The 19,656-nt window shown below is 35.3% G+C and overlaps 1 protein-coding gene across 1 annotated transcript in view; it reads left to right on the top strand.

The window, feature by feature from the left end:
• Positions 1-19,656, top strand: part of LOC108708345 (autism susceptibility gene 2 protein homolog) — a 308,940-nt gene that overhangs the window by 142,548 nt on the left and 146,736 nt on the right. Inside the window, exon 2 of the mRNA XM_018246943.2 lies at positions 18,254-18,460. Coding sequence (XP_018102432.1) covers positions 18,254-18,460 — 207 coding nt within the window. The remainder of the gene's footprint in view (positions 1-18,253; positions 18,461-19,656) is intronic.

Genomic DNA, 19,656 nt, shown 5'->3' with positions numbered 1-19,656 from the left:
CACTGTCACTATTGATGAGTGAACTTGCAGCATTTTGCTTGGGATAAAAGCTTGTGAAACCATAAAAACTAAATGAATAGGAAGGTGATATCACATTGTGGATAAGGCATTTTTAGCTCCACAATAGCATATACATTGCCCTACCTTGTTAGAGAAACTCCTTTCCATAATACTACAACTGTTCTTTGTATAAAAAAGGCTCCCATGTTGCCAATTTCTTTTAAACATGACAGAGACTTCCAGTATCAGTATTGTACTGTCTAGATATCCTTTCTCCCAGTTGAACAGGTGAGACATCTCCAAAACAAGCTCCATTTGTCAAAGGGGCAAATTTACTTACCTTCAAAGTTGCGCCAGCGTTGGCTTCGACATACTCCGCCAGGTCGCCGCTAATTCACTAAAATCTGAAGTTGCGCTCAGGGAGGCGAAAGGTAGCGAAGTTGCGCTAGCGTTTTTTTGTCAAGCAAAGCGAAGTTACACTAGAGATGCCTAATTTACATACGGCACCAAGTTAAAGTACAATGGATGTATATGTAGCAGCAAATACATTACACTACACAAGCCTTGGAAAGCTTCATAAAATAAAATGGAGTTGTTATTTTGCCCTATACATGTGCCCACTGTATATGTTAGGTGCCATATGTTAGGAAATGTAGGGGAGAAGGAGGGTACCCCCAAAAAATGTACGATCTTTTTTAGCCTATCACCCTTAAGAAAGTAGAAGACAACATTGTTTTATGGGACTTAGAAAAAATGTAAACTTTTTTTGAAGCAATCCCTATCTACTCTATTGCACTTCGCCTGGTCTGAGGTGGTGAAGGCAATTCTGGTGCAAGAGGTAACATTTTTGGTGAAACCAGCCACATGGTGAAATTCTATGACACATTTGTGAAAATGTTTACTACTTGTAAAACCGCAGATTTTTTAGTGAAACTTTCCCATGCCAAAAAGTTCACTAGTCCCTAACTGTCTTAAAAGACTTCTTTAGTCTTGAAAGTGTTGAAACCCAGAACCAGCCCTTTTCACTACAACCCATAAAAGAAAGTGTACTGCTTTCCCTTTGAAAGATCTATTGCACAGGATTATTTTAAAATATATTAAGCCTCATATAAAAAGGGAGCTGATTGTTCTAACATAGTTTGAAGTAATACATATCAAACTACTAGATGCCAGCAGGAAAACTGTAGTCATTTGGTTAACCAATATCTTATTGCATAGTCCCTAAAGTGGATATAGAATTAGAGAGTAGACTCCAAGAGTTCCTTTTTCTGAATCCATAACTACCTCTGAGGTGATCCGTCTAATGCCAAGGAGAATTGTATCATCAAAACTCACAAAAAAATAAATAAAAACTTACAAAAGCAGAGCTTTTTGAAATGGCTAAATGTTAACGGATTCAAAGACGTTCAAAGATTCCTAATAATACATTGTTATATACATTGTTATATTCTAGATGCACAGTATGTCTAAAGTGGAATAAAATGCCTTTGTTACTCACTGATAACTATTTCCTTTTATTCTCTAAACCCTGGCACCCAACCATTAGCAAATTCTTGTCTCCATGTGCAGCACACCTGCACATGTTGAGGGCCTTAATGATAACAGGCTGGAATTTCTGTATAAAAACCCCCACTTGTGAAGAACAAATGCTGTAACTTCTAATAAGAAGCAGACTGTTCTATCCTTGTTAATGTCTGAATGTTAATTGAAATTTACTAAAGATTTACCACATTACACTGGCAGGTGCAGTTTTGCCTTTTCATGAATATTGATAAGCTGATTCTGCCACATTAAGTACAGTTATTTAACCTCTGTTTCATGGCAGATTTGTGCTGGATTTTGTGTACAGTGCATTAAATGCAAATAGATATGGCTGTTTTACTTCATAACACTCCGGTTTTACTGTGTAATTTAATACAAATTATGCTCAGGGACTGCAGTTGGTCTTAGGTGGTATTATGCATTTTAAAGTAATAGGTATGGATGCATTATATTCTCCCAAGGACAAAAGGTGGTATAATAAGGCAGCAATTAATTAAACTCTAAAGTAGCTGACTGCAGGGTAATGCTCTAGCCTCATAGAGTCATAGTGACCAACGCAAATTTCATTAAATGAAGTCTCTAGAGGAGCAACATTATTCTTGTGTTCAAGCAGACAAAAGAGCTGCAGAGTTTTTTTGGTAGTGTTCTTTATGAATTACATATAATTCAATAATACACAAGGTTATCAAAGGGATACCAATAGCAGTACCAAAACTTAAAACTATCAGTAAATAACTATGCTTTTATTTATGTGCAAAGATTGTGTCTGTATACTGTACATTCTTTTAAGTTTACACATATTTTCACTGTATACCTTATACAGGTATGTTTCTGTAGTGGAAAACATACAAATGTGGCAAATGTTTCAGATGTGCGGCATGGTAGCACAGTGATTTGTCTTGCAAGGGTTCTTGGTTCAATTCCAGCCAGGGAACTATCTGCAATTAGTTTGTATGTTCTCCCTGTTCTTACATGTGTTTCTCTCCATACAAATATAGGGGGGATCTTAATTGTCTTCTTTCAAAATTGAACATAGTGTGTATGAATGAAATAGTGACTGTAGACTGGAAAATCCACCGCAACAGGGACTGATGTATAATGTATATAAAATGATGCTGTATGTGTAAGGACTATATCAATTAAGGATAATAATTATAGTGAACTGCCCTCTCTACACTAAAAGAGCCACAATTCTGGTTCAACAACCAAACATGGCGCTATTAATGTTACCAGGGATGGCCAAAAGCATGGACAAAACTGCATTGAACATGGACCTATATAGGACCAACAATAGGATGATCTTTTATGTGCTATTATATATACTGCAGAAATATCTACATATGTATGCAAACCTAAAAATTTCGAATAGAAAAATAAAATATATGGCTTATTCATGTATAGCTCCCATTTCATGAATAAGGCCATGCTCAAGCACTTTATTCCCTGTATGACAACAAACTGGTAATTATGTGCGATATAATCATGTATGTACTGTACAATTGGTTGGTTTCATTGTTAGACACAAACCAAGGGTTCTAGAAGAAAAATTTCCATTCTCTGCTTACAGAAAATGTAAATGTGTTAAAAGGATTAGGGATACAGTACATTGTTGTGATACCCCACTTTGGATTTACTAATAATAAACTGAATTCTATTAGTCAACAGGAAAGTTTTGAAATTAACACCATAATCCTGTTTAACTTTTAACTCAAGAATGGTGTATTGTGTTTCATACTGTGACTGCTGCTAAGCATAATGCATTTATACATTTCAGACTACTGTACTGTGATGCATTTATACATTTCAGACTACTGTACTGTGCTTCCTCTGATTATATCTTTATAATCACTTTCTCTTTACTAAATGGATACTATTGTTCAATGTTTTCAGACCATTTTTGTTTTTGCCCTTTTTGTGTGTATCAAGTACCCTTTGCGCCTAACAATATGGCATATTATTAGACTCACTTGCTATCGTTCCAGAATTTCCCAGAACAGCTAGCTCCACAGTTTTGGAAACTTTCTAGGCCATCTATACCTAAAGCTTGTGAATATTTTTTCTTGCTGAGATGACCTGAAATTTTTGCAAACTTTTGCTACAAAGTATCCACTTAGATACCTATCTACACATTTAATGAAATGCTCCAGTTACTCAAATAATTAGTGTTCTGGATAGGGTCCGGGGTGCTGGATAAGTACTTTGATTTTATTAGAAGATTTGGAAGAGAGGTACAAGGATTATAAATCCCCTTAAGTGTTCACAATGCTTACATCTTTCCATGAAACCATATTGGGTATGTAAGGCTTGATTCCATGCTTTGGTATTATTCACCTCAAAGCCAGTCTAAAACGTTCACAAAATATGTGTTCTGTTTATATTATTAAAATATACAGCCTTTTAGTGTCATATATTTGTTATCTCTCCGGTGAAGCTAAAGTACCATAACCTGGCATTTAATGGCTGAAATCACAACATTAATTGGATTCTCAAAGGTCATTTGTAAAACATATATTATGTTCTGCAAAGAAAATCAGCAAAGCGACTTAACTGATGAAAAGAGGAGACACATTTTGTTCTAATGAATGCGGGAATTAATGTTGATTGCTCTAAAGCAACTTGACATATTCCATGTTCCCTATGTATAATAGGAAGGTACCATCAACTGTTTCTGTGTAAATATTCGTGGGAATAAAGGATTCATGAAAAAAATTAAGATATAGCAGGATGTAGCTACATATGGTCCTTTCCTAACACTGGTTTCTAACATAAGTGTTAGGGAGTAGTCGGGAGTGAACATGAGTGGTTCAAAATTAAATATTTAAAGCTTGCAGATGACAGTGCTTTCTGACTGCTCATAGGACCTCTCTGCCTGATCCTCTATGTATATTTCTGCTTTGAACCAGATGGTTGCCACTTTTGGCCTGATTTCTCACAACTTTTGAATAATGCCATCCCTGTCTCTGCTTAGCCTTGCCCCTCTGCCTGTGCCAGTATTAACTGCACTGTTCCAGTGCCTGCTTCCTTTAGCTCTTTTGCCGACCCTGTTTGTTCCTGTTCCTGTTCTCATGTATCTATTTTAAATGCCTGTGACTGAGTAAAAATTTGCCAGTACCTGCCTGTGTCCTAGATCCTGCTCAATCCACACATCTAACTGTTGGGTCAGTGGTCCTAACAGTATTCAGAACTTAAAATGATATGACCTGGCACAAGCTTGACTTTTTTTTTTAAGTGCATTTGGCCCACCGTGGGCAAATACATACTCCTGAAAAACAATATTTTCTCTTAATTAGTGGTTTTGACTCTGTAACAATAGGCACCATTTCATTTCTATATTGTAAAAGATTTTGATGCTCACTTAAATATGTGTTAATATTTTCCATTCTTAAAATTCTAAGAAAAACGGGTATTCTCTATTGTTATGGTTGCATTTTTGTCAAACCAAAATTACATCAAAACTGATATTTTTTACTTACAGGATTGGACAAAGTTATATTCATGTCCACTACATGGCCATGGAACGTGTGACCTACACACATTTGGAAAGCTTTTGTTTACACCAAAAAACATCCTCACCCCCTTTTAGTCAGCTGCATAAATCATAAATAGAGTACAACGTAGCTGACATTAAAAATAATGTTATTGTTTGTCAAAACTACCATATGTTTGCCTACATGAAAAGAGTTGTTAATCTCAATTGATATAAAGACCCAGTACAAAAAGTTTAAATTGACTACACAAAAAGCGTAGCTACTTCTATATGACATCAGACACAAGCATATATAATATCCACTGAACATATCTAGAATGGGCTGCAGGGACATGACATTAGTTTATATTGCTATATAAGTCTTCCATGGTTGTTACAAAAATAGCAGACAAGCTACAATAGAAATGGAAATAGGGTGTTGCAGCAAGGAATAAAAATAATCCCAAATTATTTTTTATATATGTAAATAGTAAAAAATTGTAAAAAAAAATATAAACCAGGAAGGGGTGAGCCCATTAATATCAGAGGGTCAGTTGGTTGATGAGAACAGAGAAAAAGCAGAAATTCTGAAGTTATTTTTCATCTGTCTACAGAAATGAGGAACTAACTAATGAAGGGTTCCTTCTTAATAGTCCCAATTTATTTTTATTTGGTTTATTCGCAAATTATTCGGCGAAGCGAAACGGCCCAAATTCGCCCATCACTATTTGCTATGGGTTACTGCTCCTGGGAAAACTTAGTGCCTTTTATTACATATGGGGGTTAGAGTTTGTGCCAGCATGGTTTTATGCGTAATAGATCTTGCAAGACTAATTTAATTTCTTTTAATGAGAATGTGAGCAGAGACCTCAACTCTGAGGTGGCAGTGGATTTATTCAACTTATTTTGCTAAAGCATTTTATACAGTACCACACAGAATGTTACTGGTTAAATTAAGTAATGTTTGCCTGGAACAGAGTATTTGTATTTGGATAGAGAACTGGATAAAAGATAGATTACAGAGAGTAGTGGACCAGTTTTGTTAGTGGAGTAGTGCAGGGGTCTGTACTTGGTCCTTTGCTTTTCAACTTTTTTATTGATGACCTGGAGGTGGCATTAAAAGTACTGTTTCTATTTTTGCTGATGACACTAAATTGTGCAGAATTATTAGTTTAATGCAAGATGCTCCCACTTGGCAGAGTGATTAAATTGTAAAACTGGGCAGCAAACTGGAAAATGAGGTTCAATGTTGATAGATACAAGGTCAAGCACTTTGGCCAAAATAATATAATACAAGTTACACACTAACAAGTTGTCTAGTTTTAGGCAGTGTCATTCTGTGGCAACTAAAGCGAGTAGAATTCTGTCTTGCATACAAAAGTGCATTCATTCAAGGGATGAAAACATAATTTTGCCTCACTTTGAATATGCAATACAGTTTTGGGTTTCAGTCCTTAAAGGTATACTGTCATAGGATTTTTTTTTTTCAAAACGAAGCAGTTAATAGTGCTGCTCCAGCAGCATTCTGCACTGAAATCCATTTCTCTGTGACACATTCAGTTACATTGAGTAGGAGAAACAACAGCCTGCTAGAAAGCAGTTCCATCCTAAAGTGCTGGCTCTAACTGAAAGCACATGACCAGGCGAAATGGTATGAGATGGCTGCCTACACACCAATATTACAGCTTAAAAGAAAATACACTTGCTGGTTCAGGAATGAAATGTTATATTCTAGAGTGAATTATTTACAGTGTAAACAGTGCAATTTAGAAATAAAAACTACATGATAAAAATCAAGACAGAATCTCTTTAAAGGAGAAGTAAACCCTAAAAATTAATATTGCTAAAAATGGCATATTTTATATACTATACGTATTGCACCAGTTTCAGCTTTTCAATAGCAGCAATGATCCAGGACTTAAAATTTGTCACAGGGGGTCACCATCTTGAAAAGTGTCTGTGACACTCACATGCTCAGTGAGATTTGAGCAGCTGTTGAGCAGCTAAGCTTAGGGGTCATCGCAAATTATGAAGCAGAAAATGAGGTTGGCGATGCTACAAGGCTGATTATTAGATCCTCATGCTAGTTGCACTGGTTTCTGTGGTGACATGTAGTAATTATCTGTATTAATTAGTAATCAGCCTTATATTGTGACATTTCTATTCTATGTGTACTGTATATTTTGAGTTAGTCCCTAAGTTCAGTAAGTGACAGCAGCACAGACCATGTGCAGTGAATCAGCACAAAAAAAGATGTGAAGCTATTGGGGCATATTTGGAGGCAAAGATCTTCTCTGATAAAGGGCTGTGATTGCCTTGGGCTGGTACAGAAGCCCAAAATATAATGTACAACTTTTCTAGCCTACTTCTTTAATTAAGCTTTAGTTCTCCTTTAAGAGGGATAAAAACTAGCTGGAGAGAGTGCAGAGAAGTGAAACTAAATTGGTTAGAGGGATGGAAGACTTAAATAATGATGGTAGGCTGTTAAGGTTGGGGGTTGTTTTCTCTGGAAAAAAAGGCGCTTGCGAGGGGACATGATTACACTTTATAAGTACATTAGAGGACATTATAGACAAATAGCAGGGGACCTTTTTACCTATAAAGAGGATCACCGTACCAGAGGCCACCCCTTCAAACTAGAAGAAAAGAACTCTCATTTGAAGCAACGTAGGGGGTTCTTCACAGTCAGGACAGTGAGGTTGTGGAATGCACTGCCGGGTGATGTTGTGATGGTTGATTCTGTTAAATCTTTTAAGAGGGGCTTGGATGTTTTCTTGGACAGACATAATATTCAAGGCTATTGTGATACTAAAATCTACAATTAGTATAGATATTGGTATATTAAGTTTAAGGATCAAATATTTTAGGATTCGGCCGAATCCTTTGTGAAAGATTTGGTTAATACCGAACTGAATCCTAACCCTCATTTGCATATGTAAATTAGGGATATGAGGGGGAAAGAGAACAGCACGTGGCAAAATTTTTTAACTTCCTTGTTTGTGTGATGAAAAGTCATGTGATTTTTTTGGATTCGGATTCAGTTCAGCCAGGCACTTGGATTCCGAATCCTGGATTCGGTGCATCACTAATATAGTTTGTGAGTGTATGGAGGGGTCGGCGTGATTGTGTGTATGTATGGCCGCTGGGTTTAATTTGGAGGGGTTGAACTTTGTTCTTTTTTCAATCCAATTAAACCATGTAACTGTAACATTTTTTGCTCAGGATCCAAAAATAGAATTACCAGCTCTTTCAAACCTGTCATTTTACATATAAGGACATAGATAATAATTATCTAGTCGTCACCATCCCTAGTATCACATGTAATCTAATGTGACAAATAACACATACGATTATGTACAATTTATTTCATTCATTGTTTGGAAAAAAAATAAAATCCCTTAAGTTGCCTGTACAAAATGGTATTTATATATTAAATATTCACTTTTATTATTGACATGTCAGGCTTTATAGAAATTCATAAACTGCCTTATTTGTCAGTGACTATATTGCTTGTAGGAGTTGGCACTGCTTTATTTCCTCTGAAAGGCAGCATTTAAATAATTGCATCCCCTTCTGTCTGAAAAAGATGATGTGAGTTTTCTCTCTGTAACTGACTGGGCAGCCTTTGTTGGCTCCCATTTGTTGAAATAATAGAGCAGTAGGGGGCTGTGTGTGTAGATGTGTGCATTCACTCTTTGTGTATGCCAATACCATGTATTTCTCAATACATGTCAGAGAAATAACACCTACATAATAGCTGTTGGAACATTTACTTAACATTAAATGGGAATTATTTAACTATTATGTGGAAATAGTCTGCATGCCCAGATACAAAGGATTTGCTTCAATCAAATAATTATGTCCCATGTATTACAGAGATCAAATGTCCTAGGAAGAGGGGTCCCGATACTGACCCACATACCTCACGTCCTCCCTTTTTGCCTTCCCTTTAAATTTAAAACATATTCATTTGCTCCCTGTCTCCTGTTGTGAATTGTGAGCAAGTGTACATATTGAAATTGGGACCATTAGCTTGAAGACGGCAATAGCTCGCTTTTCCTGAATTTTGCGGGAAAATTGCTAATTTTTCGGCAAAGCGAAACGGGAGAAATTCGTCCATCACTGCTCCTCTTGCTTTCAATTGTGCTGCCAATATGGTAAAATTTGCTGCAATGTGGCTAAAAACATTGCAAGTTGTATTCAGAATTTCAGCACTTTGCACATTGCACTTTTTTTTTCAGTTCAGGTGTTTTCAGAAATAGTCTATGTTTCTGTTCTAACTATCTGAAAACAGCTGAACTGAAAAAAGGGTATGAAAGGTAAACAAACCCTTTAATAAGATTTATGAAGCTGAATTGCCTCTTTCAAATATAAATAACAAAACTAATATTATCAATTCAGTATTTTTATCCAGTAGCTTTAATTTACATGTGGAGATGCACAGTGGTAAAGCTGGTTTGTTTTATTATGGGCCCACCTATTATTATAACCTAGAATTTGTTTAGTCATTTTACACCGATTGGCCATGTTCCCTGTCTTGCACTACAACCTTTTATTTTTTAAAACAGGTGGAGCTCTCCCAATAACATTAAGAACTGTCAGATTACTATTGTGACATGTTAGTAGTGTTAGTTAAAAAAATCTATAAACTAAGTCTGAATTGATTTGTGAAATGATTGTAGCTGTTGCAATACACTAGTAACTAGTAATAGTAGCTTGTAGAGACAAATCACTGCAAAGTTATATATCTCAGGACAAACCTTTGTAAGACAAACAGTTCAGTTTATCTGTTTAATTCTCAACCAGTAGGTTCAAGTAATTGTTAAACTGCATGTATTATAGTAAAGGCATTGTTTATAGCCCTGGACAGGTTTGCATTAATTCTAGCATCAATGGTCTACAATAATGACATATTCTTGGTTGGAGGAATGAAGGAAAATATCTTCTTAACATATTTTATTACAAATATTTGCCAAGTAAACTGTTTATTTAAATTGAATAATGTTCAGCCATGTTGTGCTTAGTATTATAACGGTGACATTAGAATTAACTGAAGTACATGCTTGACTATGAAGAATGTACTTAAGCCCTCTTGATGTACGATTTTCTCCTTCTTGAAGCCTACAGTTCCGTACCATTACCAAGGCATCTTAAAGGGAAACCCCACCCTAAAAACATTTTTTTTTTGCATAGTAAGGAAAATGTAATTCTAAGCAACTATCTAATATTGCTTAGCTATTTGAAGCTAATTGTAATTTACATGCAATTAAAAACATTATACTGTATGTCTGGCTCTTTATATTCACTGAACTACCCACACTAATTTAACATCCTGCACTGGGTCATTTGGCAATTCAGGGGCATGGAAAATGTTTACTAGTGATTGGCGAATTTATTTGCCAGACGCGAATTCCCGCGATTCGCCGCCGAATAAATTCGCAAAACTTCCACGAAAATTTGCCGGCATGAAAAAAAAACGGACGCTGGCGCATTTTCACAAATTTTCCACTGTTTCGAAATTTCGCAGGAAATAAACAAATTTTTTGCCGAAACGGCACAAATTCGCCCATCACTAATGTTTACCCTTAGTTTTTATATTAATACTTCAGTTTAAGGTGCCCTACAGTTATAATGTGTCCAATGTGGTGAAAGTGCAAAAATATACAGAGAATATTCATATACTCTGTATGAACAGACAAGTAAAATATGTTTCTTTTTAAAGGAACAGTTCAGTGTAAAAAAAAAAAACTGGGTAAATAGATAGGCTGTGCAAAATAAATAATTATTCTAATATAGTTAGTTAGCCAAAAATGTAGTCTATAAAGGCTGGGGTGAGCGGTTGTCTAATATTTGCCTTTGGAATAGGTTGTTAGAGCACAAAGTACCCTGTATAAAGAAAATTCATAATGAATAACAATATCTGCTGACAACTGCAAACGACTAACTAAGTAAAGGGACTCCACATTGCTGTTATTAAATATTAGCCAGAATACTGCTTTTAAAAGCTGAAGCTCTTAGTTTCATCCCCTGGTGGCCCTTGATAACTGAGAGCAGAAATCTATGATGATTAGCTTGACAGCTGTAACTGTCATTGGAGGTTTCTGGGAATGGCAGTGCAACAACAACTGGAGAGCCAAGGGCACCAAATCCCTGTCCCAGTGATTACATTACTGATATTGATTTTGGTATTTCTTTATACACACTCAATTTATTATTTTAGTCAGTGGTTTTCTCGTTTAGTGACAGTTTTTTGCCAGTGATAACAATCTACCTCTAACTGCATGACACAGCTAACAAGATGAATGAGCTTCACTTTCAACGGAACAGTATGTTGGGAGCTTTGTCCTTAAATCCAAAGCTCCAAGGAGGTTCTAAACAGGCGCACATCATAACCAGGAGGTATATCATCATTATAACCCATGAGGAAGATTACAAGAGGCACGAAAATCCTATATTTGTACTGAGATGATTTTATTAAGACCTGTCATATACAGTATATGCTTTGGCTGCTGGACTGTTTATGCAAGGGGAGGACATTACAATTTAAGCCTTATATAAATATTATAAAATCCGAACCTACAGTTTGAAAACACTGCACATAAAGAAACCATAACTGATTATAATTTTAATTGCTTCCAGGGCTCCTTTGTGCACAGCTATATAACAACACATGCTTGCCAATATATAGTGAATGTTAAATAACTCATTTTCTTATTGCTATAGTTGCCAAGTTTCAGGAATCTTATGTTACATCCTTCCTGACTAAATCAGAGTAGAGAGGGTAAAGGGGTATGGGTTCCTTGCTGGCTTATGACAGACAGAGCACAGATGATGCAGTGGATATTATAACAAGTAACATAATTAGGTAATTTTAGGCAGCCAATATATCTACAACATATATTGAACATATAATATCATGCTATATTGATAAATAGTATGTTATACTCCAAATCCTGAATGTGTACTATGTTTATATGGATCACTTATAAGCACATGTACAAATTCAGCCATAAATTGTCGGGCATAACATTTTACCCACAATGCAACATTTTCCCAATAATTCCAGTGCCATTGAATCTACCATGTCCCATGCATTTAAACCCTTGCAATTGTGCTTCAATGCAGAATGATGACACTTTTCTTAGTTTAGTTGGCATCATTTAGGTGCACGTCGTCGTAGGGTATTTGGTTTCTTTTTGCCATGACTGCATACATATTGACCACAGGTCAGTCTTTCCAATGTGAGAATCCTCTTACTTTAATCAGCTAAAGGAACTGTATTTACATATCCCATACAAAAATAATATATTATATATATTTTATTAGGTTCAAGGACATGGATGGATTAGGATCTGTTGTTGTAAATATACAACGCAATGGTGTGAACCTTACCTAAGCTAGTAATCATAGAAAAGCTATTACCTTGGAAGTATTCAGTAAATAAAAAGCATAAATTATTAATACTTTAGTTTGCTCTCTATGATAAATCGCTACCATGTAAATAGTCGCCTCTTAGTCATTTATTAGTTTGCTGCCAAAGGCACATATTACAGCTATTAATGCGTGAATCATTCAGTACTGTTCTCAAACTCCAGTTATTTGTTGAAGAGTAATTATTATATGCATTGTTTAGCAGCTGTTATCTCAAGTGCTTTGTGCAACTTCATTTACAAGGACACAAATGTTCACTGTCAGATATAAAAATTTATAGTAAAATATTTATACACAAGTGAGGAGTTTACAGTAGAAGGCAGTGAAGCTTTTATTTTTTGTGGAATGGACATATTGTATCTACATTGCTACTTAATGGGTCAACAGGTATAGGACATCATCTTGGGTTGGTCCCTAGTGGATGGCTTCATTCTTGACTTGCTGTGATCCGTAGTTAGTTACTGTTAGTTGATGGCAATGATATTCTGAAACATACAGGACAAAAAAACAAAAACAAAAAGCCCTATTGGGAAAAATATAGAAATGTCTATGAATTACTTCTGTTAAAGAAACATTTGAAAATAAATATATATGTATTTATTTTTAAATATATATTTAAAATATAAATGTAAAAGTATGTGCCATGATTGTTTATGTTGAGTTTTGACCTTTTACACCAACAATCTTTAGCATTTTTCAGGGAAGTTGTGGAGAGGTAGTTCTCTGTTGACAATTTTAAAGTTAAATAATAACACACATAATAATCATGTTTTTTAGTATTTAATTAAACCTGGTGATAAGCAACCATAATTAAATATTTTAAAATACACCTTTTTGTTTGGGAAAACAGTCCTTTTCAGTTTGTACAGCTCTCCTAGTAAAATGCTAATAGACTGCTAATTCCCATTAATATACTAATGAATTACTTATACTGTAACTGAAACATGTGTGGTATATACATTAGTGAAACAATGCAAGACTGGAAGCTCTGATACTGCTGTCTGGATATATTTATTTGTGTTTTACTAATCATATTTTATTTACATGTGATATGATAAAGGTTTTATCACAAGATAAAGGTTCTTATTTGAAAGGCAATAAATTAAGTGGCAGAAGAAGGATCATTACTTTATCTCATGATTTTGGGACATTATGGGGCCGATTCATCAAGGGTCGAATATCGAGGGTTAATTAACCCTCGATATTCGACTAGGAACTAAAATCCTTCGACTTCGAAAATCGAAGTCGAAGGATTTAGCGCAAATGCTACGATCGAACGATCGAAGGATTATTCCTTCAATCGAACTATTAAATCCTTCGAATCGAACGATTATATCCTTCGATCAAAAAAACTTAGGCAAGCCTATGGGGACCTTCCCCATAGGCTAACATTGACTTTGGTAGCTTTTAGCTGCCGAAGTAGGGGGTCGAAGTTTTTTTTTAAAGAGGCAGTACTTCGACTATCGAATGGTCGAATAGTCGAACGATTTTTAGTTCGAATCCTTCGATTCGAAGTCGTAGTCGAAGGTCGAAGTAGCCCATTCGATGGTCGAAGTAGCCCAAAAAACACTTCGAAATTCGAAGTTTTTTTACTTCGAATCCTTCACTCGAGCTTGATGAATCGGCCCCTAAATGGTTTCATTTATTAAACTTTGATTTTCTCTGGTCAAGGTTTTTAGGGGAAAAACATGAAAAAACTCAATTTTTTTGAGATTTATCATTCCCCAAAGCTGCTAAAAAGCCGAATCTAAAAATATTCCATCTCAAAACTGTTGAGCTCATGTAGAAGTCAATGGCAGATGTCCCTGAAATTGTTTCTTGACATTGTGATCTGCACTGGATAATCCAATAAAGTCTGAGGTTTCATCTGATAATGCTGAAAAGTTGAATTTTCGCAGTGAAAATTCAATAAAATCGAGCAGAGTGTCAATCGTACAATATGAATTGATGCTCGATTTTGATGCCATATTTTGTCTCGTGGAAGGGAGTTTAGTCAACTTTGTTTTCATAAATAACTGAGATTAATTTGAGTTTTAGTAAATAACCCCCAAGTAACTACACTGCGTGACAATGTGGCCATATGAAATAGACTAGATCTCAGATTCTTCATGTCATCAAGAGTATACAGGAAATATTATATTATACTACTTGTTATACTGTATATAGAAATTAATTAATTTTGTTTAATAAAATTATTTGCAAAACAAAATAATATTCGGTCTTGTCCTTAATTGAAAACATTGATATTTTAATTACAAAAACAAACCTTTCATGTTTGTTGTACTCAAAGTGCTTAAAATATACAAATACCCTCCTGGTATCGAAAGTGATTTTGTTTGATGCTAATTCACTGGTTGTAATCATAGATAAATATATACACTCAAATGACTTGTTAATTATTCCCTCTTAGCCAAAACAACCATTTTCTTTTTTTTTAGCCTTTGGCTTTAATTAACAACTTGTAACAAGCCCTGCTGCTTATCCAAATATCAAGCCATTTTACTCTCAGCTCAGTTACCTTTTAAAAAAGGTTTTAGGCTAATTTACAAAATCAGGGCAAGGTTCAAAGTGTTCCTTGCTGCAAATAGATTTTCTCTTATGGCTGGAGATGCATCTTTTTGTGCTCTGAGAATGGGCAATGAGTTGAGGATCTCTGTACATCCAATGCTGCCTGGAGACAACTAGCTTGCGTGTTTTTACTCTCATCCTTCAAAAATAGGGATCATTTTTTTGGCTTCTGATGAAAATGACTCTAGTATGTTGTGTTAATGTGATAGGGACCTAAGATTGTAAAGATTACTGGGGCAGTGAATGAGGAACAAGCTCTGTAAAATGCTACATAAATGTGTCAGCACTATCTAAATAAAGAAGAATAATCACAATGAACATATTTTTTTTTATCCACTCTTTTTTTCTGTTGTTGCTCAACCTGCCATTTAACCATTACCATAAAATATTAGCTCATTAAATACAAGCTTTACACATAACATCTGTCAAAGCAGTCCACTTAACAGATGCCCATCATTAGTACAAACATATATTTCAAGTGCAGTACAACAGGGTATTGTCAGCTTCTTATATTTTGACTACCCACCAAAAATTATAGTTCCAGTTTGAGCCCTCTTGACAAAACAGCTGTCATTTCGGATCAGCATCAAAAGCAATCACTAATATCAGTGCCATTGAACTGCTGATTCCATTTTTAATTTTTGTGTAAATACAGTTTGAAAACGTGGCATTGTGAGGTCCTTATAATGTTATGGAGAATTGTTTATGGCCTTAATATTGTTGGCATGAAACATCTGCTACTGAGCTTTTTCCAATAAAATCTCCATAAATATTTCTGATTTATTAGTAGTGATTTTTACAGCTCCATTCTGTTTTCTGCAAGGAAAATAAAGGAATTGTTTCAGGGTGGATAAATGCTTATGCATTTTGATAAACACCTTTGTTTCTTCTGTAATAAATTGGTTTACAATCCTCTTTAAGCATGTTATCTATGCTAGGTGCCTCTCACAAAACAAAGAAGTAAAAAATGTTTTTTCCATTTTTTTCCTTCCTGTCCATATGCAAATTAGCAAATTAGGATTCAGATTCGGTTTGGTATTTGGCCAAACCTTTCATTAAGGATTCTGGGATTTGGCCGAATCACAAATAGTGGATTCTGTGCATCCCTAGTAAATTTTGTGGAATGATATTCAAGTATCTCTTTGACATTTAAATGACAGTTAAATTATTTCCAGTAAGTGCTGTCATCTTTTACCAAATGGGATCATGAAGCTCCGGCACATAGGAACTTGAGAAGCATATGTTGCTAATCATTGCCATGACTTCATACCCTTGTACACATGTCAGCGGGAGACATGTACAAGGGTCTAGGGAGTTCTATAGGGTTAGGTTACCAAATCATGTGGTGAAAATACAAATCTTGAAAAACTCCAATAAACTTCCAATATTCTTTCTAGTGTCTACACAAAGGATGCTACCATTCCTAGATAGAGGTATGGGACCTGGTATCCAGAATGCTCCAGACCTGGGGTTTTCCTGATAAGGAATCATTCTGTAATTTGGCTCTCCATACCATAAATAAACTGAAAGATCATTTAAATATTAAATAAACACAATGGGATTGTTTTGCCACCAATAAGGATTAATAATATCTAAAAAAATAGAATTATTTAATTAAAAAGGAGTCTATGGGTGGTGGCCTTCCTGTAATTCAGAGCTTTCTGGATAATGGGTTTCCGGATAACAGATCCCACCTGTACTATTATTTTTTTATTGTAAACTGCAGCAGATGCTAATCTTATGTTAACCACTGCATTCCTTAGTGCATTGACAGAAAAGGCAGAAAACCTTGAAACCTTTGCATGCTGTTCCACTAAGGCTCCAATATCTATCTTGCTACCGCGGTTGCTGCACAATTTCAGCATTGTGTGCGGTATCTTATTTCAGTTTTAGTATCTAAAATATAACTAGACTCTTTAGCTTCAGATGGGGCCCTGCTTATGGTATGGAGGAAGGTTTTCAACTCTGGTATAAGCACACACAGTATTCACTCTTGAACAAAATAACTTGAGGGGCCAGTGGTTATTTAAAACAGCCAAAGATTTATTTAACTGATGGTACACTTCTCAATGGTCAATCACATATTCAAGGTGTATGCTCAGATGGTACACTCCATGAACAAGTAGTGGCAGCAGGTCATTTACACCCTATTGTATTACTCACGGATACTGTTTGATCCTTTGTAAGTCATCTTTCTGAATTGAGTCACCTTGCCTGCCTTTGGTGCACAATCCCCATTGAAGGCATCTCACAGCTGGCCTTACGCTACAAGGATCTCTCTATCCCTGAGCCTAACCACTTCAGTCTCTAACCTGGAGGCCTTGTCTCCACAGGGTACTTACCTTTCACTAAGCTCCTCATTGGAGCTGTAACTTTCCTGAATCTATCTGTCACTTCTATAGTGACCTATTACAGTTTCTGACCTGACACTTACTTCACCTATTCTGGAACCTTCCTTTGTTCCAGGCTCTATGCAGCAGCACTGTACTTCCTCTAGCAAGTGTGCAGTCCAAAGAGACTGAGCACATGGGTACATAACTTTTTATAACCTCTGGGGAACTATTCCCCCTCCCCTCTTGGGAAAAAGGACCTAACCTAGCAGGCCAACTATATCCCTGGGGTATAGCAAAACCTTGCCCTTTTATAAAATTTAACAGTGACATCTATGGTCCAGTGAACTGCCAGCAGAATCCTTTCACATAGGAAAAAAGAAACGGCTGCCCTTCTGTAACTGAGGACCCAATCTAAGCTATACCCAGGGGACCAAAGGACCTAAAGGTTAGCAAACCCTTTACCCTCCTACATAAAAATCAACTGTACAAAGGTAGTAAAAAAAATATTACACATGTATTATAATTATGTTTCCATATTAATACAATCCATTTTACAGATGAAGAGTCACACTTTGTTATGAAAATATTGCTTGTTTTGGCAAATCATTAGCATTTTTAGACATGTAACTTTGAACTATGATAAATATTAATCAGAAACATCATTTGGATAACCTTTTATCTTTGACATTTAATTTTTCTACTTATCTCCAGTGGCTCTTCCAAAGGAGTTGGCAATCTCAAAGATAATGACAACAATGTTGTTTACATATTACATTTGTTTCAAGATAATAGCATGGGTGAAACCTACTTACAACCAAATACAAAGATGATTTGAACTTTAATGTAATTTTTGGTGCTACTGGACCCTTAACTTATTACAGAGATATCTAAAAGGTATATTCTTTCCTTACAGAAGGATGGGGCCTTGATGCCAGATGAAACAGATGAAACGCAACAGACACCACTAACAAAAAAGAAACGAGATATTTTAAGCAATGGACTCTCTTATAAATCCCAGAAGAACAACAAATTAAGTCATAACTACGGCTCAGACAGGGAAAATGACCGTAACATTTGCCAGCAGTTTGGAAAAAAGACATATCAGAAGAGATACAAAGAGGTAAGCACTTTGCTAAGTTAACTTTAGGCAGTTTGTATTAGTTAGCACTAATAGTATAAATATTTCTTTCCTAATGTGCCATTTACACTTTGATTATGTGTCATTAACACTGCCTCTTCACCTGGTTTATTTTACTAAGGCAAAGGAAAACATTTGTGTGTATTTATTTCCACTTTTATTTGCCACTGTCTAAGACCAAGCTGCCTAAATAGGCACTTTTCTAAACATTCACTGAGGTATTTGTGCAATTGTTTGATTTGGTTGACATTGGTAATTCATTACTTTTCATTTAATGCAAATAATGTTCTTTTTGTTTAGGTCATCCACTTGTATTATGTCATATGGATCCATTGTGAATTATCCATTCAAAGGATAAAGCTTTATTTCCTAAATCATGTCAATGTCTTTGTTTCTGGGTTAAATTAAAATCTGTAAATCTAAAATGTAAGAAAAAAAAGTTTTTACCATTTAGTACTCTTAAACAGTGAATCTGTATTTGGTTCTTCTGAAAATGAAGAAAATGTGTTTCAACATTTATGAAATGTGGAAGAATGACTCTTCTATGTGCCTTTAGCATTTATCCAATGTCCTTCAACCCTGATTTTGTTTACTGCAAAACTTTTGGCTTGTGCGACTCTGGAGTAATTGAATAAGAGTTGGGCAACAATTCAAACCCAAACAGTTTACCATTTTATATTATTAACCATAACAATTATTAAGTCATTATGGTGGTTAGGAACCTTGGATGATGTTATAACCAAACTGTAGAGAAAAAGAGAGCCATGGAGGCCTATTTATTAAAGGTTGGATCTTAATGGGTTTTAGAGGTTTTTGAAACTACAACTAAAGTCACAAACTCTAAAGCTACACATGTCATGAACTTTATTAAATGATCTGAATCATTTGGAATGGAAAATTAAGCTGAACTATGTGCTAAAAATACAAATACCTCAAAAACCTCAAAAAAATGTAGTTTTTTCAGGACAATTACTAGAGGAAAAAAAAATCCAATTGCCTTCTATAGGACATACCTGGCAAAGTTTTTTATTAGTTTTTTTTGTGGTTTTTACACATAATAAATCTTGAATTTCTAGAGCTTTTTTTAAGAAAAAATAGGAAAACCACAATTTTTTTGAGATTTGCAGAATACCATTTGAAAATGCAAATATCCACTTTAACCTTTATTTCCAGAGGTT

The sequence above is a fragment of the Xenopus laevis genome, chromosome 2L (genome assembly GCF_017654675.1).
Source record: "Xenopus laevis strain J_2021 chromosome 2L, Xenopus_laevis_v10.1, whole genome shotgun sequence".
Classification (NCBI taxonomy): Eukaryota; Metazoa; Chordata; class Amphibia; order Anura; family Pipidae; genus Xenopus; species Xenopus laevis.
This window is presented reverse-complemented; position numbering and strand designations above follow the sequence as displayed.